This window comes from Triplophysa dalaica, chromosome 1 (genome assembly GCF_015846415.1).
Source record: "Triplophysa dalaica isolate WHDGS20190420 chromosome 1, ASM1584641v1, whole genome shotgun sequence".
Taxonomy (NCBI): Eukaryota; Metazoa; Chordata; class Actinopteri; order Cypriniformes; family Nemacheilidae; genus Triplophysa; species Triplophysa dalaica.
The window spans coordinates 17193762-17213381 of NC_079542.1; the positions used below are offsets into that span (position 1 = coordinate 17193762).

General features: G+C 38.5%; 1 protein-coding gene across 1 annotated transcript in view; it reads right to left on the reverse strand.

The window, feature by feature from the left end:
* Positions 1–13688: 13688 nt before the first annotated feature.
* tox3 (TOX high mobility group box family member 3) overlaps positions 13689–19620 on the reverse strand; it is a 41380-nt gene continuing 35448 nt past the window's right edge. Inside the window, exons 4-7 of the mRNA XM_056758861.1 lie at positions 17770–18033; positions 17408–17635; positions 16986–17066; positions 13689–16046 (exon numbers count right to left, since the gene is read on the reverse strand). Coding sequence (XP_056614839.1) covers positions 15288–16046; positions 16986–17066; positions 17408–17635; positions 17770–18033 — 1332 coding nt within the window. The 3' untranslated portion in view covers positions 13689–15287. The remainder of the gene's footprint in view (positions 16047–16985; positions 17067–17407; positions 17636–17769; positions 18034–19620) is intronic.

The window sequence follows — 19620 nt, forward strand, 5'->3', positions numbered from 1 at the left end:
CGGACAACAGCATAATAGATTAAACTGTCAAATGCAGCATGTGAAAGAGATGCAGTTTAAAAAGACTACATGGCAACAATTTAGCTCTGCCTCAATCCTATAAGGCAACCACGTCAAAAAACATTAAAAGTTTGCATTAGTAGGTTTGTTCGAAATTGTAGACAGCTTCTGAATACAACATTTTGTTTAACATCCGAGGCAATATTCCATGTATCCTGGCAATCCAACAATGCATTGCAATGGTATAAATTCTCCATCCTGCATTGGAGCTGGAGCTGTGAGATAAAGAGCACACTTCTGAAAATGCCTCTGTTTTGCATATTTCTTTTTTTATTACAAATTGCATCATGAGCACGAGCAAAGTTGAATTGAAAAATGAACATGAATGTCTATATGTGCCTTGTTGTTAGTTACATCATGCAACCTTGTGCGAAATAAGATTTTCTATGGTGTCTCAGCATGATCTGGAAATCTTCCAAGGGGCTTTTTGTGTGTGTAAATGTAAAAAAAGGTATCGGGGCCTCTCATACAAAGGAGTTAACATGGTCAATGTCACACATTTGTAGACCATGATTAATGTCCTTATAACATATAACATACTGTTCATTTTGTCTTCCATCTGTGTTCACTGTGCATCAGTAAACAGAAAATGTTCCCTGCTTCGGTCAAGTGAACAGTTTTTGCCGTCACCTGGTGAAACATGTTTACTCCACTCGGTCACCACATTACACTGTCACTCGCTGCTACAGAAGCATGCAGGGCTATCTCGTCTGGAGCTCTCAGGATCGCGCTGGAGTTCCCAGCAGCAGATGGTGAGAGATTATGTAGCCCAATGCACTAGTGAGACACGGGGTCAGTAACCGAGAGCCGATGCAAGGACATCACTGTTCTGTAATTGGGCTTTAGGTCAGTGGTACCTGACTGCATCCCAGCCCGAGGTGATTTTTGCACATGGTGAATGAATTTGTCACATCTGTCTAACCAGTGCATAATGAGGTTGCAGGGAAATGATGAGGTCAGTTATTATTCCAGCTATAAAAAGCTGTCATATAAAGTTGAGAAAATACCATTCAGTCAAACAGAGTGGACAGCAAGCCGTTAAAAGAAAATCCATCGTCTGAAGCCCACGTACTGTATGAAATGACCTTTTTGTGCATTCCTGCTATTGTCTAAGAATCTGTTCATGGCTCATTTGTTTTGTTGGTTTTCTCAAACTATTTTTGCTCAGCAAGTGTGAACGCTCAATAGAAACTCAAATATTTGAATTCTGGCTTTGAAAGTAAATATGGTCTGGGAGTAAATCTATATGGAGTGTGTAGTTTGTTTTATCAACGTGAGATCCAAACCCTGGAAGTAAACTGTATAAAATATTTGACAGTAATGGATGTCCCGTCCAACATCAGGCTCAGAGGGTGAGAGTAGAACAGCAAACAGGCATATTTCATCATGACTTGACATGAATCACGAACACCTCCAGGCTGTTTATAAACTAGTCATGAAAATCTGTAAATCAGTATGTTGCATTCCACTGAAAACACATTCTCTATGGGGTATGTGTTGAAACTTTAAAGTCTATCTAGACTTTTCTTGATTTTGCACATGCTTTTTCAATAACTATACTGTTTAAAACATAGGTGAAAGCATAAACTGAGATGCTATAAGAGTTTGTGCAACAGAAAATTGACATATAATGAACAGTTCACCCAAAAATGTAAATTCTGTCTTCATTTGCTAACCCTCAAGTTTTTCCATATATGTATAAATGTTATTGCTCTTATGATCACAGAGAAAGATGTTTGGAAGAATGCTTGTAACCAAACAGTTCTTGGATACCATTGACTACCAAGGTAGGAAAATTTGCTTCATTCATTTTTTTGTCCTGTTGAACACAAAAAAGATATTTTGAAGAATGTAGGAAAGCTAACAGTTCCATTTTCATTTTTCCAACTATGGTAGCCGTTTCCAAACAGTCCCAGAACTGTTTGGAAACAAGCATTCTTCCAAATATCTTTCTTTGTGTTCATCAGAACAAGAAATGTATACAGATTTGGAACACCTCGTGGGTGAGAAAATCATTACAGGATTTTTATTTTTAGGTGAACTGTCTCTTTGATGTAAACTGTAAAAATGAATTTTACGGATTCATTTTACAGAATTTATTTTTGAAATGTGCAAAAATCTCAAATTACACTAGACTGCAAATTTACATGTCGGGTAAAAAATCAGATGAACAACATGTACATTTTCATTATAAATATTATTTTACGCTTTTTTACATTACTGGTTAGTGTATTGTGTATTTACTTTTGAAGACTCATTCAGCTGACCGCAAGGACATGATGCAGCTCTGTCTAGGTCCTCACTATGGCTAATTAAAAGCCTCAAGGGCAAAAAAGCTTGTTGCAAGTTTCTATCAAACAAAACTGATCACAGCAGGTGCACCACTGTCCCCGAGGAACGCTAAAGAAAAGCGAACAAAACAATCCCAATAAACAAGTTGCTGTTTTTTATTTGCATCAGCTGAGTGACAGATGTAAACTGGTGGTAGGGGAGAGGTGCTGTGGGTTTCTCAGTGTAACAGCGCCAGCTCTCTCTCATCAGATAAATGCTTTGAACTCAGCGGGCAATGAAACTGACACTAATGAATGTGATTCCCCAACACTGGCTGCCAACAGCAGGAATAAAACTAATAAAGCATGTTCAGTTCAAAGGTAGACAGCTCAATATGGATGGAATGATAGAGAGACTTGGCTCACTGAAGTCTAGACTCAAGTACATGAGAGAGGTAAGATTATACCTGCATGGACAGAAGCCCGGCAAGGGGTCGAGCGCATTTACCCACAATGCACCGTGAGGCATTTAAAAATTCATTTATCGAGAAGTTCGTAAAATGTAAAGCAAAGAAGTTAAATGTTCTGCACTATTTCAAGATCAAATTACTGACTTTGACCGTGAGAGGTCAGATTTACCTGCTTCTATGTCTTTCGAATCATGCCGGGCCATTTAAAAAAAATCTATCAATTCAACTCGTATTGTAATGCTGATAAGATGTAATAAAAAACCCACGCTGTGATAAATAAAAGCATTTTTACATGCAGTCTCAGCCTTTTGAGTCCCACCGTGTGCGTAATAATGGTTTCTCCCATGCCCAATTATTTTAATGTTTCCTTTTAGGAAAAAGCAGACCTTTTCCACCAATTCTCAAGTGCATGATTCTCAAACAATTCTTCAAATTTAAATAGGTGCTTTATATACCGGGGCAAAGAGAGGCTAAGTGGGGTTGTCTTATTGACCAGTTCTTGCATCAGCCATTGTGCATCAGGTAGCTATTGAAACATTGGTGTATGACTCAAGACCTGTGCCACGACAGCACATATACACCTGCAGTGCATTATTCATTGAGAACTGAGGACAGTTTGTAAATAGAATAAATGTTGTCTGAGAGAGGTAACTAGGCTGTCTCTTTGACTATAAAACTTAACAACAAAGATAAATGATAGAATCCACAAAAAGCTAATTTGCAACCTACAGCCTAAAGAAAAGCATCATAAACATTGATTTATGAACTCTACATGAATTATGGACTCTGCGCTATGAATATCTATAAATGTTTGTTCAGTCACAACCAGGTCTGTATCAAGTGTTTTTCTTTGTATACAGAAATGCAAAATGTGTAGAAGCGTTCATAAGCAGCAAGATCCCACACTCAAATAATGTTTGATTATTATGTGTAAAATGTTGCTGATCAGTCAGCTGAAAAGCTAATTTCATTTTCTCATTAGGATCCCGAGCCCAAGGCACATTCCCATGTCAATGTTTATTACTCTGAAAACAGAAAATTAAAATCATCAGCTTGTTTAGCTGTGATGCAGTGAATCACCACATTTATAAGAGCATGAGGCAGAGAGATGGAGAAAATAAAGGTGCTGCAGAATGGAGATGATAATAGGAAACCACCTCGTTCTTACCCAAGCAATGAATTTATAGCCACTATGACCTTTTCCTTCCTTGGAGATTTGTTGCCATGCCAACTCAGATCACATTTTTTGATATGGTATGAAGTACAGACTGTGTATTTTGTCAAGGCAATTTCTTTTTTTATAGTAGGGAGAAGAATGAGCTGGGAAAACATCTGACCCTCGCTGGTTTTTAAACCTGATGACTAGTGGGAACTTGAAACACAAAATTCCTCTTATTAATATTTACTGTTCACTTCCATATGAGGTCTTAAAGTCCAAGGCTAGATATATTATTTATTGCGCTGAAAAACTCTTCAAAGCAGCTTGAAATGCCAGAGCACTTTATTAAATGTGACAGCAACACAAATGTTTACCTTACTTTGGGACTGATTTATACTGTCAGTATAACATTATTTCGGCAACAATCTCAAAGCCTCTCTTCTGCTCTCAAGCAGATATTTGACTCATCTTACCCACCCGACAGAGCAAAAAGCACTATATCGTAAACCATGTCATTCGTTGACTAAAATAAAATGCCTCATAGTCACATTCTGAAATGAATGCCTGTAACCGCTATAACTCCTCCATCAAACATTATAATGCCAGCTATAAATATTCCCCTGATGATTGATAGCTTTCTGCAGTTTTACAACGCTTCGGGAATTTTTGAACATTATATAGTTCCAAGTACTGCAAGGTTGGAAAGATTACAAGTGATTTAACTTCAGAATCATTTAGGTTAATAAAAATGAGCCTTGACACATTGGCAGAGAGAAGATGCTTTCGCTCAAATGATGTGCAGGGAAAGCTTATTTTTGAGAAATGTAATTATTCTGCAGGTTGGATCGCTAACCAGATGCTGTTTATTAACACTAATCATCATTACACACACTCAACATTACATAATCAACATGCATGTAAGTTTGTATCCGTGGAGTCCCAGTTGTGTTTGTGCAGTCTGTTGTGTCTAATGAATTACAAGATATGACAACAGAACTGCCCAAACAAAAGCCGTCCGTACATCACTTCCAAAGAAGCCTAATGATTTGAGTTTGCCAATCCAGTGAAGGGGAAAAACATGGCAGAACCACAGGGAACAATAGGGAAAAGTTCATCAGGGCTTGGTCACTATTTGGCAGGCTGAGAACAGGGCAGCTGTTGAAGAGTCTCTATTGTATTAGGTCTGTGGTCTTCTACAAAAGACCGTCATCCTCCTAAAACTAGGCCACTGACCCAGAAACACACAACACAAACCCAACAGAAAATTTGGCTCTTACATTTCTCAGTCAGTCACACAGAAGACTAGTACTTTAAACATTCCCCTTGTCCAGGTGAGTCATTAGCAGTTTTTCATCCTTAATGATAATTTATTAAAAATTGTATTAAAAATTAAATAAAAAAATATTGGGGGGGAATGAACTGTCACAAATCAAAAATACCTGAAACACTTTGTTGGAGACCTCATCTTATTCTGCTCTAAATAACATGATAGACTTTCACTTTTGAAAATAGTAATCTTACCATTTTAAAGGATAGTTCATCCAAAAAAAATATTCAGTATCATACTCATTTAATTGTATTATATGGATACACAACCAATGTAGGTGAATGGGTACCGCCGCCGTTCTGTTACTAACATTCTTCAAAATATCTTCTTTTGTGTTCTGCAGAACAAACAGAGTCAAACAGGTTTGAAATGAAAGAGTAAATGACAAAAGATATTTGGTGAACTATTTCTTTAAGTATAACCCAACCAACTCATTCAAAAGAAGACATCTCCTCAACACATGTTCTGACCTTTCAGACTCCCTGTTTTCATTTGCTACTGCTGCATAGAACATCACACAGATCCGACATTTCACTTCTACAGCCCAAATCATCTTTCAAGTCCCGTGGAACTGACTAATAACAGGTACCGTAACACTGAATGACTGCTATACGAAGTTAAATACATTTTCAATCAAATATTTAATGAACAATTATGTTTTCTCATGATTACTCAGACCCTACCAGTGTTCACTGCAGAAGCACTAAACACAGTGGGAAAGTAATAAGAAATGGAAACCAGTACATTTACATATAAAATCATAATTATGTACAACATTAAGCATACTTAGAAAGACTATTTACCAAGCCCTTTTATGATGTTTACCGCATACTAAAACAGCCAAACAAGTAGGTATCTACTTTAAAGTGACATGTAATTGATTTCAAAGGAGCCCTGCTGATCTGAACAGGCACTGAGATGTTCACATGCTGTGATGATGTGCAAAACAATCCATCAGTTTTCATGAAGACAAGTAATGGTAAACTTAAGCGATCACAGCTTGCCAATAATATAATATAATATAATATATAAAATGACAGCTTAACAGCTATTAAGCTACAGGACAATTAGACAAGATTTGTATGTAACAAGTTGAGCACAGCAAGAGTTTCAAGTGCAGTTTCACAGTAGAGGAAGCCAACAGAAACTACCACAAAGACCATACGTTTACCATAATGTCATTTTTTATAAAGACGAAAACAGACAATGGATGACAGAAACGAAGGGCATAAAGTCACAAGACTTACTAAGGCTAACACTGCACATGTGAGAAAACCATGAAAGGAAAACAGGAAAAACTAGCTTCAAATTAAAAGTATACAAAATAAAAGTGCACATGCAGAAATGTGATTGTATGTTTCTTAATTTTATTTGCGTTTCCATAATCTTGTACATCAACAGTAACCATATTAAAATAAAAATTGAATGCCTGTAATAACTAACTGTATTTGGCCTGTGTAGTATATATTATATACATAAAGGTTTGTGTATACATGTTACACTGCCATTCGTCAAATGTCCCATCCAGCTTGTTTGGATTCATGAGATGGAGTGATTATGTGAAATTTAGGACACTGCTGAAAAAATGAGGCCCATATGTTTGCGGACGGCTTTCGGGGGGGGGGGGGGGGGTGTGCGGGATTAAGGATATGGTGATGGGGGAGGAGTTCTGTCAACCTGATGTTGATGGATGAACCCTATGAAGATCATGAACACAGAATTAGTGCATTAGGAACTGTGTGATAAATAGCCCCAGCACCTCATAAACACATAGTCAAACACATGACAAATTGAATGGAAGCCTGGACATAATAAACCAGTCTCTGAGCTGGGGCGAGGTACATAAACACGCATTCACACACACTACCATACCGCCACCGGGGTGGTCGAAGCATGTTGAATAAAACACGTGTATTATAGATGGATGTTATTTGTGCTGGCTAGGTTTAATGGAGAATGCATAAAATAAGCAATCTTTTAGAAGATTGTGGTTTTGTTAAAGATCATTTACTTTCTATAGTGGCTGAAGCATCATGGTGTCTCATTGTGTGAATGTTCAACATCATTTTAACTATTCCTTTACATTTAAAATTGGATTTGTAAACAACCAACATGCAGTGAAGTGTTTTAATGCTATAGTTTTAGGGAGCTTTGATTACATTATTGTACATTGCAGGGATAGTTCCCTCAAAAACAAAAATTCAGTCATCATTTACTCACCCTCCTGACATTTCAAACCTGTATGGCTTTATTTCCACTGCAGAACACAGAATATATTTTGAAGAACTGTTGGTCCCCATTGACTTGCATTGATTTTTGTGAATACAATAGAAGTGAATGGCGACCAGTGGCGACCGGTGCCTCCCCTTCAGGGGAAGCAGGATTTCAAAATACGTGTTCAGTGCTTCAGGTGAACCTATGTGCATCACGCATCATGTCAAAATGCTCGCGTTCAGAATCCACTGCGTTAACACTTAACTCTGATTTTGAGATTAAGCAAGTATCTAGCAAACGTTAGCGTCTCTTTTATCAAAAACCCTTTCAATGTGTCTGCAGCAGGCACGTATTTTGACATGACGCGCCACACATATGATGGGCTAAATACATGTTATCAGAGCTCTGCATTACTGCTTCCCCTGAAGAGGAGTCACCGATCGCCACTGATGGGGACCAATGGTTTTGGTTACCAACATACTTCAAAATATCTTCTTTTGTTTTCTGCAGAAGAAAGAAAGCCATACAGGTTTAAAATGACAAGAGGTTGACAACATGATGACAGAATTTTCATTTTTGGGTGAATCTTTTTAGTGATTACAGTACATCATCCTGAATTCAAATAAAGAATCTTAATAAGCTATGTTTTATGCTATTTTACAATGATCAAGAAAGGTTCATTAAAAGCAAACTAAAAATACATAAATACAGATGTGTTTTATAGAATACCAGGCTGCTATGGAGGATTGTTGATAGTTTTCATGCCAACTTGCTGTCTGTGTATGCATCCACAGTTCAGCTCACACTCTGACCAAACCAAGTACATGTTCTCGCTGATTTACAGCTTTGCCAGAGAATCCGTCAGTGTTTGGATGTGTTAAGAAGGATTGAGATCCAGCTCTCTGTGAGTGTTGGCCTCATTCGTGTAAAGAACAGGAAGTGTGTAACCTTTGGCAGATCAACCATCATTTCTATGGTGGCAGATTCCTTTTCATCCACCTAAGCCCCCCCCCCCCGGAAAAAGTCCCCATGCTTTGGAAAACATCATGTCTGGTACCAAAGAAAAGACACTAAACCACCAATACAGACCAGTAGCTTTACACCAGAAGAGGTTAGTTGGCAGATTTGAGAGCTCATGTTGGATTATCACTGGACCTTGTGTAGTTTGCTTACCTGCCTCAAGTGGCTGTGAATGATGATTCATAGGTGTCAGCTATGTGAGGATAATGTTATGGTAGTATCCATCTCAAGCAAAAACAAATGTTAATATTAGTTCAAATGTAATATAAGTGATGTTAATGATTACGTCACTGGTGTACATAAATATTTCATAATGTGAAGGAGGAATTGTCATACACTAATGCTGCATCATGTAATGTTCTTCATCATTGTGAGTCAAACTAATCGGGGACATCAAAAGACGGTTTCCTCGTTCTCTGTTCGACAGTGGAAATGGACTCCACCAAGTTGATGGAGACAAGAGGAAAGATTTAGCATGTAATTTTTAACTGTTCCTCATTTGAAAAGAGCATTCCTTTTGATAATCTGTAAAAGATTTATTACTAACTCTCCTTTCATCCGAGCAATGTGTTATTCCCCCTGTCCTCTCGCTCTGCCTCTCTCTTTCAAACTTGTGTGTAACCTTTTGCTGCCCCCATTGTTTGGCTTTTGTTTGGCAACAGCTGTTGGGGTGGTTTTTTTGGTCAGCTGTGAGAGCTCCAGGCACAACAGGAGCAGATGGCGTTTTGCCCTGCATGAATGGAGAAACGGAGGAGAAGAGCTGAATAGAGTCCCACTGAATGGTGTCTGTACAGCACCTGCCCCTTGTAGCTCCGCGCAGACATCATAGAAACATGGTCTGATCTGCTACGGCTTCCTTACTGTCGTACGAAATTAGACACAGGGAGAGAGTGAAGTGAAGAGAGAGAGAGACAGAGAGGGAGAGAGAGAGATATAGAGCATGGCTTGTTGGTTGTGTCCACATTTATTGATTTCTCTCAGGCCGCTGGAATAATGTGTCGTATAGTAAGTTTGAGTTATTGGATATGACACAGCATGCACATGTAATCTATCACTTTGGTCTCCCAGTACACTTTATCAGCTTTGTTGCTATAGTAACATGCGAGCTCAGTAATAGCTTACATTAACAGCCTAAGTAAGTCACAATAAAAAGCAATTTCAGAGAGTCAGGTTTCTCTGAAAAACACAAAGTCCATCAAATACTGAAAAGGAATTGGAAAGAGGGAACTCGGGGGAAACAAGATATATGGTTTTATATTCTGCAACCGAAGGAGACAGAATGAAGTGAAACTGCGCTCTCTCTCTCTCTTTCTCTCTCTCTCCCAGAGACATCTGTCAGCTACAGAGTTTAGTTTTCTGTCACAACAAAGCAATGTTCCTCAATCAATGACAGCGTGCAATGCAATTTTGCAACAGAACTCCAACAATAACAGAAAATAAATGTACCAACAAAAGACATGCGCGAACTGTTTCGGAAACCATCTATATTAGCCTGAAACTGATTGTACAGCCATATTAGAGATTTCCTGGTTAGACTAAACCACTGTTAAGAGAACTGCTGGGCTTTTAGTGTCACCAATGTGAAACAGAATCTTATTTTTGGTCTTGTTCACCCCAGTGATTTTAAACAAGGGTTTTGTTTGATGACCTTTATGAGTTCTACCCTGAGACTGGGGGAGAATAGTCCACAAACTAAGGGAATAGTTTTGTTGGTGAACACCACACAGCATTTCCTTGACTACACTAGACATACAGTGTTTTTGACAAAGGTAAATTAACTCTTAAATGCTCTTTTTATGCATCAGACCAATGTGAAAACATCTTAGTCTGTGTTCCAGATACCTCCTTTAGGATATTTCCCACCTAAATCTGAAAACAATTTCTGGAATGGCATCGTTTTAATGTTAATAAATACCTTTAATTTTCCTAAATCAATCTTTTAATGTTACTAAATACTTTTTATGTTCCTAAATCCACATGATATTTCCAGGAAAAATCCCGCATTGCAGCATTATTACTTGAGTTTATAAAAAACTATAATAGTAGAAAAATAGTAGTAGATAGTCAGACAAAGATGCTGTAAACAACATCTACTCAAACTTAACCTCAGTACACAAAAAGAAAACACATTATTTTAGCTGTGGGGTACAATAAATATAATTTGAAATTACATCGACCTAAATCCAGAAAGTTAGATATTAAAAAAAAAAGTAAAATAAACTTGCTGAAGTCAAAATATTGAGAGTTTCATTGTATTCCTCATTGCAGCGGGAGCGTGAAATTCAGCTCTGCAGGAAAATCTCACTTGATGTTAATAAGCATGTATAAATATCATGCCTTAAAGAAAACTATTTTATGGGAATTTAAACTCCAATTTAGTCCAGTTCTGCTCTTTCTGCCAGAGCTGAGAGGGCTGCTGGGAACAGCTAGAAGCCCATGTGATCTCCACTGGGGAGAAATTGGGTTCTGTGTTGTTGAAGCATTGCCTTGATAAAGTGTTTTGGAAGAATAAAGGCTTGTGTTAACTGTACTGGGTAAAGCTATAACATTTATCTTCCTATCACTGTCTATCAAAGCTAGTACTAATTGAAAAGCAATTTTGAAATTGAAAAACATTTTGGAAAGTATTCTTCTCTTCTTCTTTTTACTGTAAATCTGTACACTTTTAAACTACTATTTAAAAAGCATATAATACAAATCTGACCCTGTTATATGAAATGCAATTTTGGTTAATAACTAACCTGATATGTATTTGTTTAGGAACCATTGTGTTCAATCGCTGTTGTGAAACTGAGAGTCATTGTAGTTGAGGTGATTTTTTATAACAATAACTCAAACAATAACTCTCTAATTTCATAGCAAAACATAACCTATAGCACTATCCTATAAGGTTATGCTCTAAAAAACAAAAAAACATTTCATTCATTCTTAAAAGTCAAGTTCTCGGTTTTATTTTCAGTCTCCCGGCTGTTAGCCTTGATCATTCAGTCTGGGGAGTCTTACACAAATGTTCACAACAGCACCAGTAGGTCAATAGCACCTAAACAAAGTTCTGTCTCTGACTTCGAGGTCAACATTGTGCAAACAAATGCTGCCATCCTGCCCAGGGTTCAACAGGATCTTGCCCAAAACAAGTCAGTAAAACACTTCGCTCCATGTAAGGCCAGGTGTCTCGAGTCAGGTCAAAGGTCACATGTGGTCTTGGGATGGGTTAGTTTTGTTAATGGAGGGCAGACGGCATGGCCGACCGGACGGCATTACGGATGTTCTCTGGTTGAAGGTTGACCCTTGCCCTACTCGAGTTCTATCCTATTTGGTTATTGTTGCCAAGCAACGCAAACAATGTCAACAAACAGGAATTCTCCATCTGCCATGTAGTTGTTTTATCAGAGATTGCTCACGGCATATTAGATAATTAACAAACTAAGAAACTCTTTTAGTGGTAACCTGAAATCACTTATCACAAACAATTTGTTTCATTCATATTTGCATTTAGTGGTAATAAGATTTAATGAGCTGGCTAACAATGAAAATGAATCGTTGCCTCTTTATACATTGTTCACAGTGGTCCATGCAGATTACAATGTGGTGTAAAATATCATTGATGCTAAATTAATGAGCTTGTGTTTATCAGCTAGTAAATTTTCTTTGTGCTTTACTTTTCATGCTCTGATAGAAAATGATCACAGCAACTAAAAGCTACTAAGGTCACAGCCTCGGATCTTTTGTCGCACCATTCACATTGTATTGGATAGACAGCAGGGTAATGGAAGATACCAATCAATCCTTGACGAAAAGGGGGCATTCGCATCGCATGACCTTTTTATGTAAATCGCAAACATATCCTGAAATGTAAGTATGCACAAGTGACAAACAGCAGTGAACGCATGATGAAATTAGGTTAAATGCAATAAAACTGTATAGTCAGATCACGTGACTGCAGTATGAACTAGATTCTGCTGATAGACGTGACATGACCGCACTAATGGAGGATGATTCCAGCACACAGTCGAGGTGAAATTTATAGTTGCTTTGGTGAATTTATGATGACATTTTTTACAATGCATTTACTTAAATAAGAGAGAAACACTTAACATGTTCTGCTTCATTTTAAAACCGTCACATTTTCCACCCCATTATGAGGCAATGATTGAATTTAAATGAGGTCCTTTTGATGTTCGCCTTTCATTCTCGCAGCGCACAGTGATACGATTCATAATCATCATCAGCACTGTGAACACACATAATCACTTTAGAAAATATCTGCACCCCTTTGTTTATTTATTTATTTTGCGCCGGGGTGTGCCAGAGTTCCAACCCTTGTTGTGAGATATTTATCCTCACCGAGACCGCGCGGATAACAAGGTTTACCAAATAACAAGGTACCGCATGCATTATTGATGCTGCCCTCCAAGAGACTGTTCGGAATAATAACCGCTATTTCCCAGCCCCTCATTACTGGCTGTTTTTAAAGGATGTGTTTGGTTGCCATGGACACGGCCCTTACATTCTACGCTAAGCAATCTTCACCCTCTCCCTCTTTGGCGCTCCCCACTTCTTGCCATTGAAATTCAGGGCATGCGGGGTACTCGCTGTTTTTAATTTTCATTTCATCATAGGCGCTTTAAGACTGTTGCCAGCACTTATTTGCAGTTTTCCTGCAGACCTCTCCACTACACCCTCTGACAGAACAGATGCTGCAATTAATCACAGTGAGAGTGTGGGCTTCTCTGTGACACAAAACCAGACTGGAGGGCCAATCACGGCAGCCTCTCTCCTCCAAATTACACAAGCATTCTTGATGCCTACAGAATAGTGTTGGAGAATTCTATTAATGCAGAACAAAAACAAGCACAGATTCTCATCCTTCTGTTTTCATTTGGACGTTTCCATTAAAAAAAAGATTGTCCTCTTCCTGACGTGCTCATTGTGTGTTTATGATAATTAGCCTTTGTATTTCCAGCTTCCTCACAAATATTCCGGCACGAGGGGCTCAGAGGTCATCCTTAAAATGTATTGACATGACATGTGCAATGCAGACTGCACGGCCACTTCCAAAAATTCTAATTTAAAGACATTTTTTTAATACATCTGAAGCAATAATATGTAATAGTTTGTATGATTTGATGATGGCACAAAAATAAAATTCCATTTCCAAATCGATTGAATACTTTAAGTACTGATGTCTTTATTTTAAATCTTTCATAACTAACAAGGACACATTGAGGAAATATTTTATACAAAAGTATGGCTAATATAGTCTTTGAAATGAATCAATTCCTTGAAATAAATATTTTTGATTGTTATTTTAATTGCAAACAGTGAGACACAGAGAAATATAATTCAAAATTATGGCTAGTGTCATATTGATGATGGAATGCCACTCTTTTGAAATGTTTTTGGATGTCTAAAACAAAACTTGGAACTTAATAAACATAGAAGTTTAAAAACAGGAGGAGCTTGTTTTTATTTTGCTGTCATGTTTTAAATGGAATTATTTTTGAATTGTAAGCAAAAATAAAAACAAATGAATCGGTGCTACTGTAACTCATAAAAAAGTACAAAAGAGTGCTATGAGATAAAGCAGGACACGGGCCAGCTCGCAAACTTCTGCATTTAAAGCCTCACATAATAAAACTTTACAACAAGAGGAAAAATGTACATCTTCATTTTATCTTATCTGCACCAAAGATTATTTTAGAGCTGGCAAAAAATACTTCCATGTTCTTTCAATTGTAGTAAAAAAAGATCTGAAAGGATTCCTGTCTAATTGTCCTCACTGTGAAATGTGGAATATTATGTAATAAAAATACCTCAGTAAACCAGTAATTTAGCCTTTTTCATAAAAAAACACAAAGAAAAATCTGAAACATAACTTATTGAAAACTTCTGAGGTAAAGATAATTACAGAGAAGAAGTTTTGGAGTGCTGTTACTACACACAGGGCAGTGAGTGAGATTTTGAGGGGTTTGGGCAGAGAAGAACCTCCATGAACTTCTGCTCTTTCCTTAGAACATATACAGCAGGCCACAGACAATTGTAAGAGAGACGTTATGATTGATGTGATCTGTGGAGGTCTGTCCATTGTTATGTCCATCAAAAACAATGTATTCCCTGTTTAATAATGTGCCATGAGATATCTCGGACACCACTCGGTTAAAAAAGCAGGATAATTTGATGAGGCTTCCCCAGCGGTGACTGTTAAACAGTTTCATCTGTTGGACTGTCCAGGATAATGAGGGAAAAAGAAAGGTAGGATTCACATCACACTGTCCAGAGAAGCTTGTCTCTGATGACCAGTTTAGTACCTGTGTGTTGTTTCCTTTTTTAATACAGTGCCTCTTTATGAAATGTTGTCTTCGACAGTCATTCCAATGATGCCCAACTCATAAATAAAGCTGTTAAATAAAACCCATCAAGTGTTCAGAAACGTTTTCCCACGCCATCGTGCTCCGGCACAGTTTCAACTCCACAACAGAGAGAAATAAACGAAATGAATCAAATGTACAAACATATGACTACGGGGCACTCAAGTCTATGAACAGACTTGCCGTAGCTCAGCCTTATAGACAAATTATCCAGCTAAGATGCTTTGTCCTTTAAACACATATCTTATCCATCTAGAACAAAGGACAGTTATTTGTAAAACATTCATATTTCTTACACACTTCTTAAGTGCAACTTTAAAAAGCAACCTTGAAATTATGCTTTTCAATAACAACTGCTTTTCTCTTTGAATTGCGACCCTGGGTCTCAGGGGTTTTGGTTCAGTAGATGCTCACTTGCGACAGGACCTGAGCGTGAGCCTGTACTTGGGAGGGGTGAGGCTGGGGCTGTGGAGGGGGTGGCGGGCTGCCCAGAGAGGCGGGGTGAGGTGTGCCGGGCGAGTGCTGCACGGGCGAACACTGAGACTGTGGCTGCGACTGCATTTGATGCTGCTGCATTTGATGCTGATGCATGTGCTGCATTTGCTGCATGTGCTGCATTTGCATTTGCTGCTGTTGCATTTGTTGGTGCTGCTGTTGCATCTGATGCTGCTGAAGCTGCTGCTGCAGGTGATGCTGGAAATGCTGCTGCTGCATTTGCTGCTGAATCTGCTGATGGTGCATTTGCTGCTGCTGCATTTGATGGTGCTGCAAGTGCTGCTGCATCTGATGCTGCTGCTGCATCTGCTGCTGCATGGTCGCGTGTCGTGGCTGCATCGGCGGACTCATTTGCGACGACACGGCCGACTGTGGCCCAGCCGTTCCCATCTGTCCTAGCAGCTGCGACTGCAGGCCACCGGGCGCCATGCTCTGATGAGCTACCGCGACAGAGGTGACGATCTGGCTGCCGCCCACGCGCATCTGCAGAGGTTTGGGAGCGATGGCTCGAGGCAGGGCCTGCTGGAGAGCCTGTGCGGCAGCGGACATGGAAGGGTGCTGGGAAAGTGGAGAAGGCAGTACGAGCCCTGGCGAGAGGCTGGTGGAGGCGAGAGTCTGCTGGACCGAGCGGATGGTCTGGGCCTCTGCCGATTCTGCGGCGGCCTGAGACAGAAATAGAGAGCAGAACATTAGTGTCTATACTGCTAACACGAGCAGACTGATCAATTCTGGTACTCAACAAATTCTTTAACATGCAGTGCTCTCTGCTTTATTAGTGCTGATATAGTGACTGACTCAACAGAAAAAAGCTGTTCAGAGAAAATTGCTGGTGTCTTACTTTCAGTGATCTAAAAAACTTGATTCCAAAAACTCCATGGATGAAATTTATATTATCAAGCAGCCCAGAAAAAGATCAGAAATAAGACTCGCACGCTGAAAATAATGAACTATTTAATTCATACTGAGCCGCAATGTGATGACAATTTAGCAGAAAAAAATTCCAATACTTTACTGTGGTGGCTTACAACATGATACATGATGTTCAGTAATGCTAAGCAAACAGTGTGTAAGAAAATCTGGTGCTCAAATATAACATAATTTAGCAAGAAATAACAAATATGCAAATGTTCCTGGCGGATACAGGGAGTTAATGAGGCATTATGGATAATATGAGTATCTTGTTCTAATTCATTAGCTGTATTTACTGCTATTTTTACATCTCCACTGTGAGGATAACACATTCACAGTCACAGTAGGAAAAGAATCATATTTTAATACTAGTTATTTCCAACTGTTTTATAGAAATGGCATTTTACACTACCTATTGTGCATAGGAACAAACACGTTTTCCAGACACAGCATCTGACTAGAGGAACTGCTACATTAAATCACCTTTCAGTTGTCAGCAGAACATTTATTGTTCATTGAAAATCTTACTGTGTTGAAGGGCTCATCTTTTAAAGTGGTTGAAATCTCAAGGTGAAAGCTATCCAGCCTTAAAGTGAGAACTATTAACATACTGGTAAACTAAGTATAATAGAAAACATGAAGGGAAATATAGACAGATGAATGAAGAAATACTGAAACAGGGAAAAAGGTCACCTTTGACACTAAACTGGCGCGGTACGCTGCGAGAGCTTTCAGGTATTCCTTCTTTGCTGCTTCTGTTTTGCTTTTGTAAGTCTGCAGAAAACAGAACTCGTGAGGTGTGATAAACAGGTAATTAGCAGAACATTGACTGGCAAGCATGATTCTCGCAACAGCGAGAGCCTGAAGGCTTCATCTCAGCCAAAAAACTAAAGAAGGTTGAAAAAGCAGTTTGTTAAACACCAGCCATGAATCATTCAATGTTAAATTGTGAGAAAAAAAAATACATTTGTTACTCTAGTTATTAAAAAAAGATATGTTTCACAACAGAGAGTCCTGTTAACAGAATAATCTGCACTGAAACACAGTTTTTTTCATTTAAGTTCAAACATATCTTGAAATGTAAATTGCTTTAATAAAACAGGACAGTTTTTTACCTGTTTCTGCTCCTCTCCCAGCCCATCCCACATAGAAGCTACGATCTTCGACACCTCCCCAAATGTGGCGTTGGGGTTCTGGCCTTTGATGGCTGCCTGGGTGTCCCTGAAGAACAGGGCGTATGCAGACACTGGCTTCTGGGGCTCATTGGGATCCTTCTTCTTCTTCTTTTTGGGCGTCTTTGGCTTTTTACCTGCATCAGGGGCTGGACGCTTTTCACCAATCACCTGACAGACACAGAGAGAGACTTATTTAAAAAAATACATTGTCAACAGATGCACTCTTCATGTAATATGGTATTGATTCAAATGAATGCGAACAATGTTCCGAAACGTTTGTTAATGAAAAAAAAGACACTTACCCTGTTTCCTTCTTCTTGATCGTCTTCATTAATCGAGCTGGAGGGGGAGGGCGTGGCCGACTTGCTGGCGGGTGGGGACGGGGAAGTGTGAGCTATGTTTGAGCCAGTCATATTCAGCCCCAGTTGTGTGTTGATTTGTGACTGGTTGAGGGTGGAAAGCTGGTTTTGTGACATCATTCCATTGGGGTTGTGCATGTTAATGATGGAGCGCATCACCATGGTGGGGTTTGGAGCGTATTGACGCAGGTGAGTCTGACCAATGCCCTGCAAAACAAAAAGATGACCTTCTGAGCACAACATATAGAAAAATTGCTTGAAACACAACATATCGCTGCTGTCCTTATAAAACCTTGTATTTCCAAATATTGTGATTTGTTTGTCATAAATCATTATTAATCACCCTTAACTGTATGTTTGTAACTGGGTTTTGCCAGTATCTAACCAATAAAAAGTTTTAGAAAGTGCTCGTTAACTTCGACAACAAAACATTTAATCATTTAAAAAAATACAGTGTTTTTCCCATTACCAAGGTTTCAGAAGGACAACAACGGTACTGTACTGTTGTCGTATGGTACTGTACTATTAAATAAAAATTTAAGTTAACAGGATCTTTTAGGTATATATGTCACTTAAAAAACTTAAACTAGACATTAAATGCTGGTAACATATAGGTTGTACCATACAATACCATATTCAAATTCATCATGTCAAATTTTTTAATATTTGTTTATAAAATGTTACATATACCCTAAACTTATATATATATCTTATATCATCATATATATTTAAAGAATATGAAAATAACATATGGCAATAACACTTCCAGCACAGGGACAAACATGTCACATATATCAGATTTCCATATGGGGAGTATATAAGGTATACAAGGAGTGTACAAGGTGTGTTAAATGTCAGCATTCAGTAAAATAATACCACTCATGTTTTGATGATAGAACTTCAACAGATGACAGGCGTCATCTCGTATATCATCCACAATTCCAAAGACAAGCTCTATATCTCTTTATAAACAACTCTATCAATCTTTGTTTTAAGTATTTTTCACTCTGTCGACTTGTGAATATAAGCTTTGTATAGCATCCATGATATTTTTTGACACAATGATTTGTGCGATGCTTTATTCACTAAGGTTTGCATGTTTTGCATAGACTGACCAGAAAGTGAAATAACAGCAACCAGATCACAGAGCAAAATCAACTTAAACAGCAGGGAAAACCATGAGTTCATCGCATATTTGTTCATTTTTTCATTTAGTCAAGATCTTCCTACATCAACCCCCCTCCATCTGGTATTCAGAGACTGGAACTCAATATCTGTATGTGTCAACACATCATAAAGCTGTGCACCTGGCCATATTGGCCAGACCTGCTGAACCATCTCGCTTAGTACAATATTCTAACACCTTCCCTCGCACACAGATTAGATTCTCTCTTTTTTAATTCCCTGGGTACATAAGGCTTTATATTAAATCTGTGCCTTATCAAAAACACAATCTGCAAAACAATAGGTGTTTTCAACATTATTCGGGTGAGATAGGAAATCTGACTTTTGCTTTTTCTGCAAAGAACAAATCAAGTAAATAAAACAGAAAAGTAATCTAGTAAAAATGTTGTCCTAGGTAAATACTTTTTTCTGGTTTCATCATTACTACAAGAGACCAGTGACAAAGCAGGCAGTATTCTTTGTTATAGACCTGTCTTCTGTGTTCATTATCCAAGACCATCTGTGTCTAACACTTCAACACGGTCCCTGCAGGACTACTCGACTAACAGCTACCAATGCCCCGCTAAAATCACGACAGCGTTCTCTATGCATCACTAATGTACAGCAAGG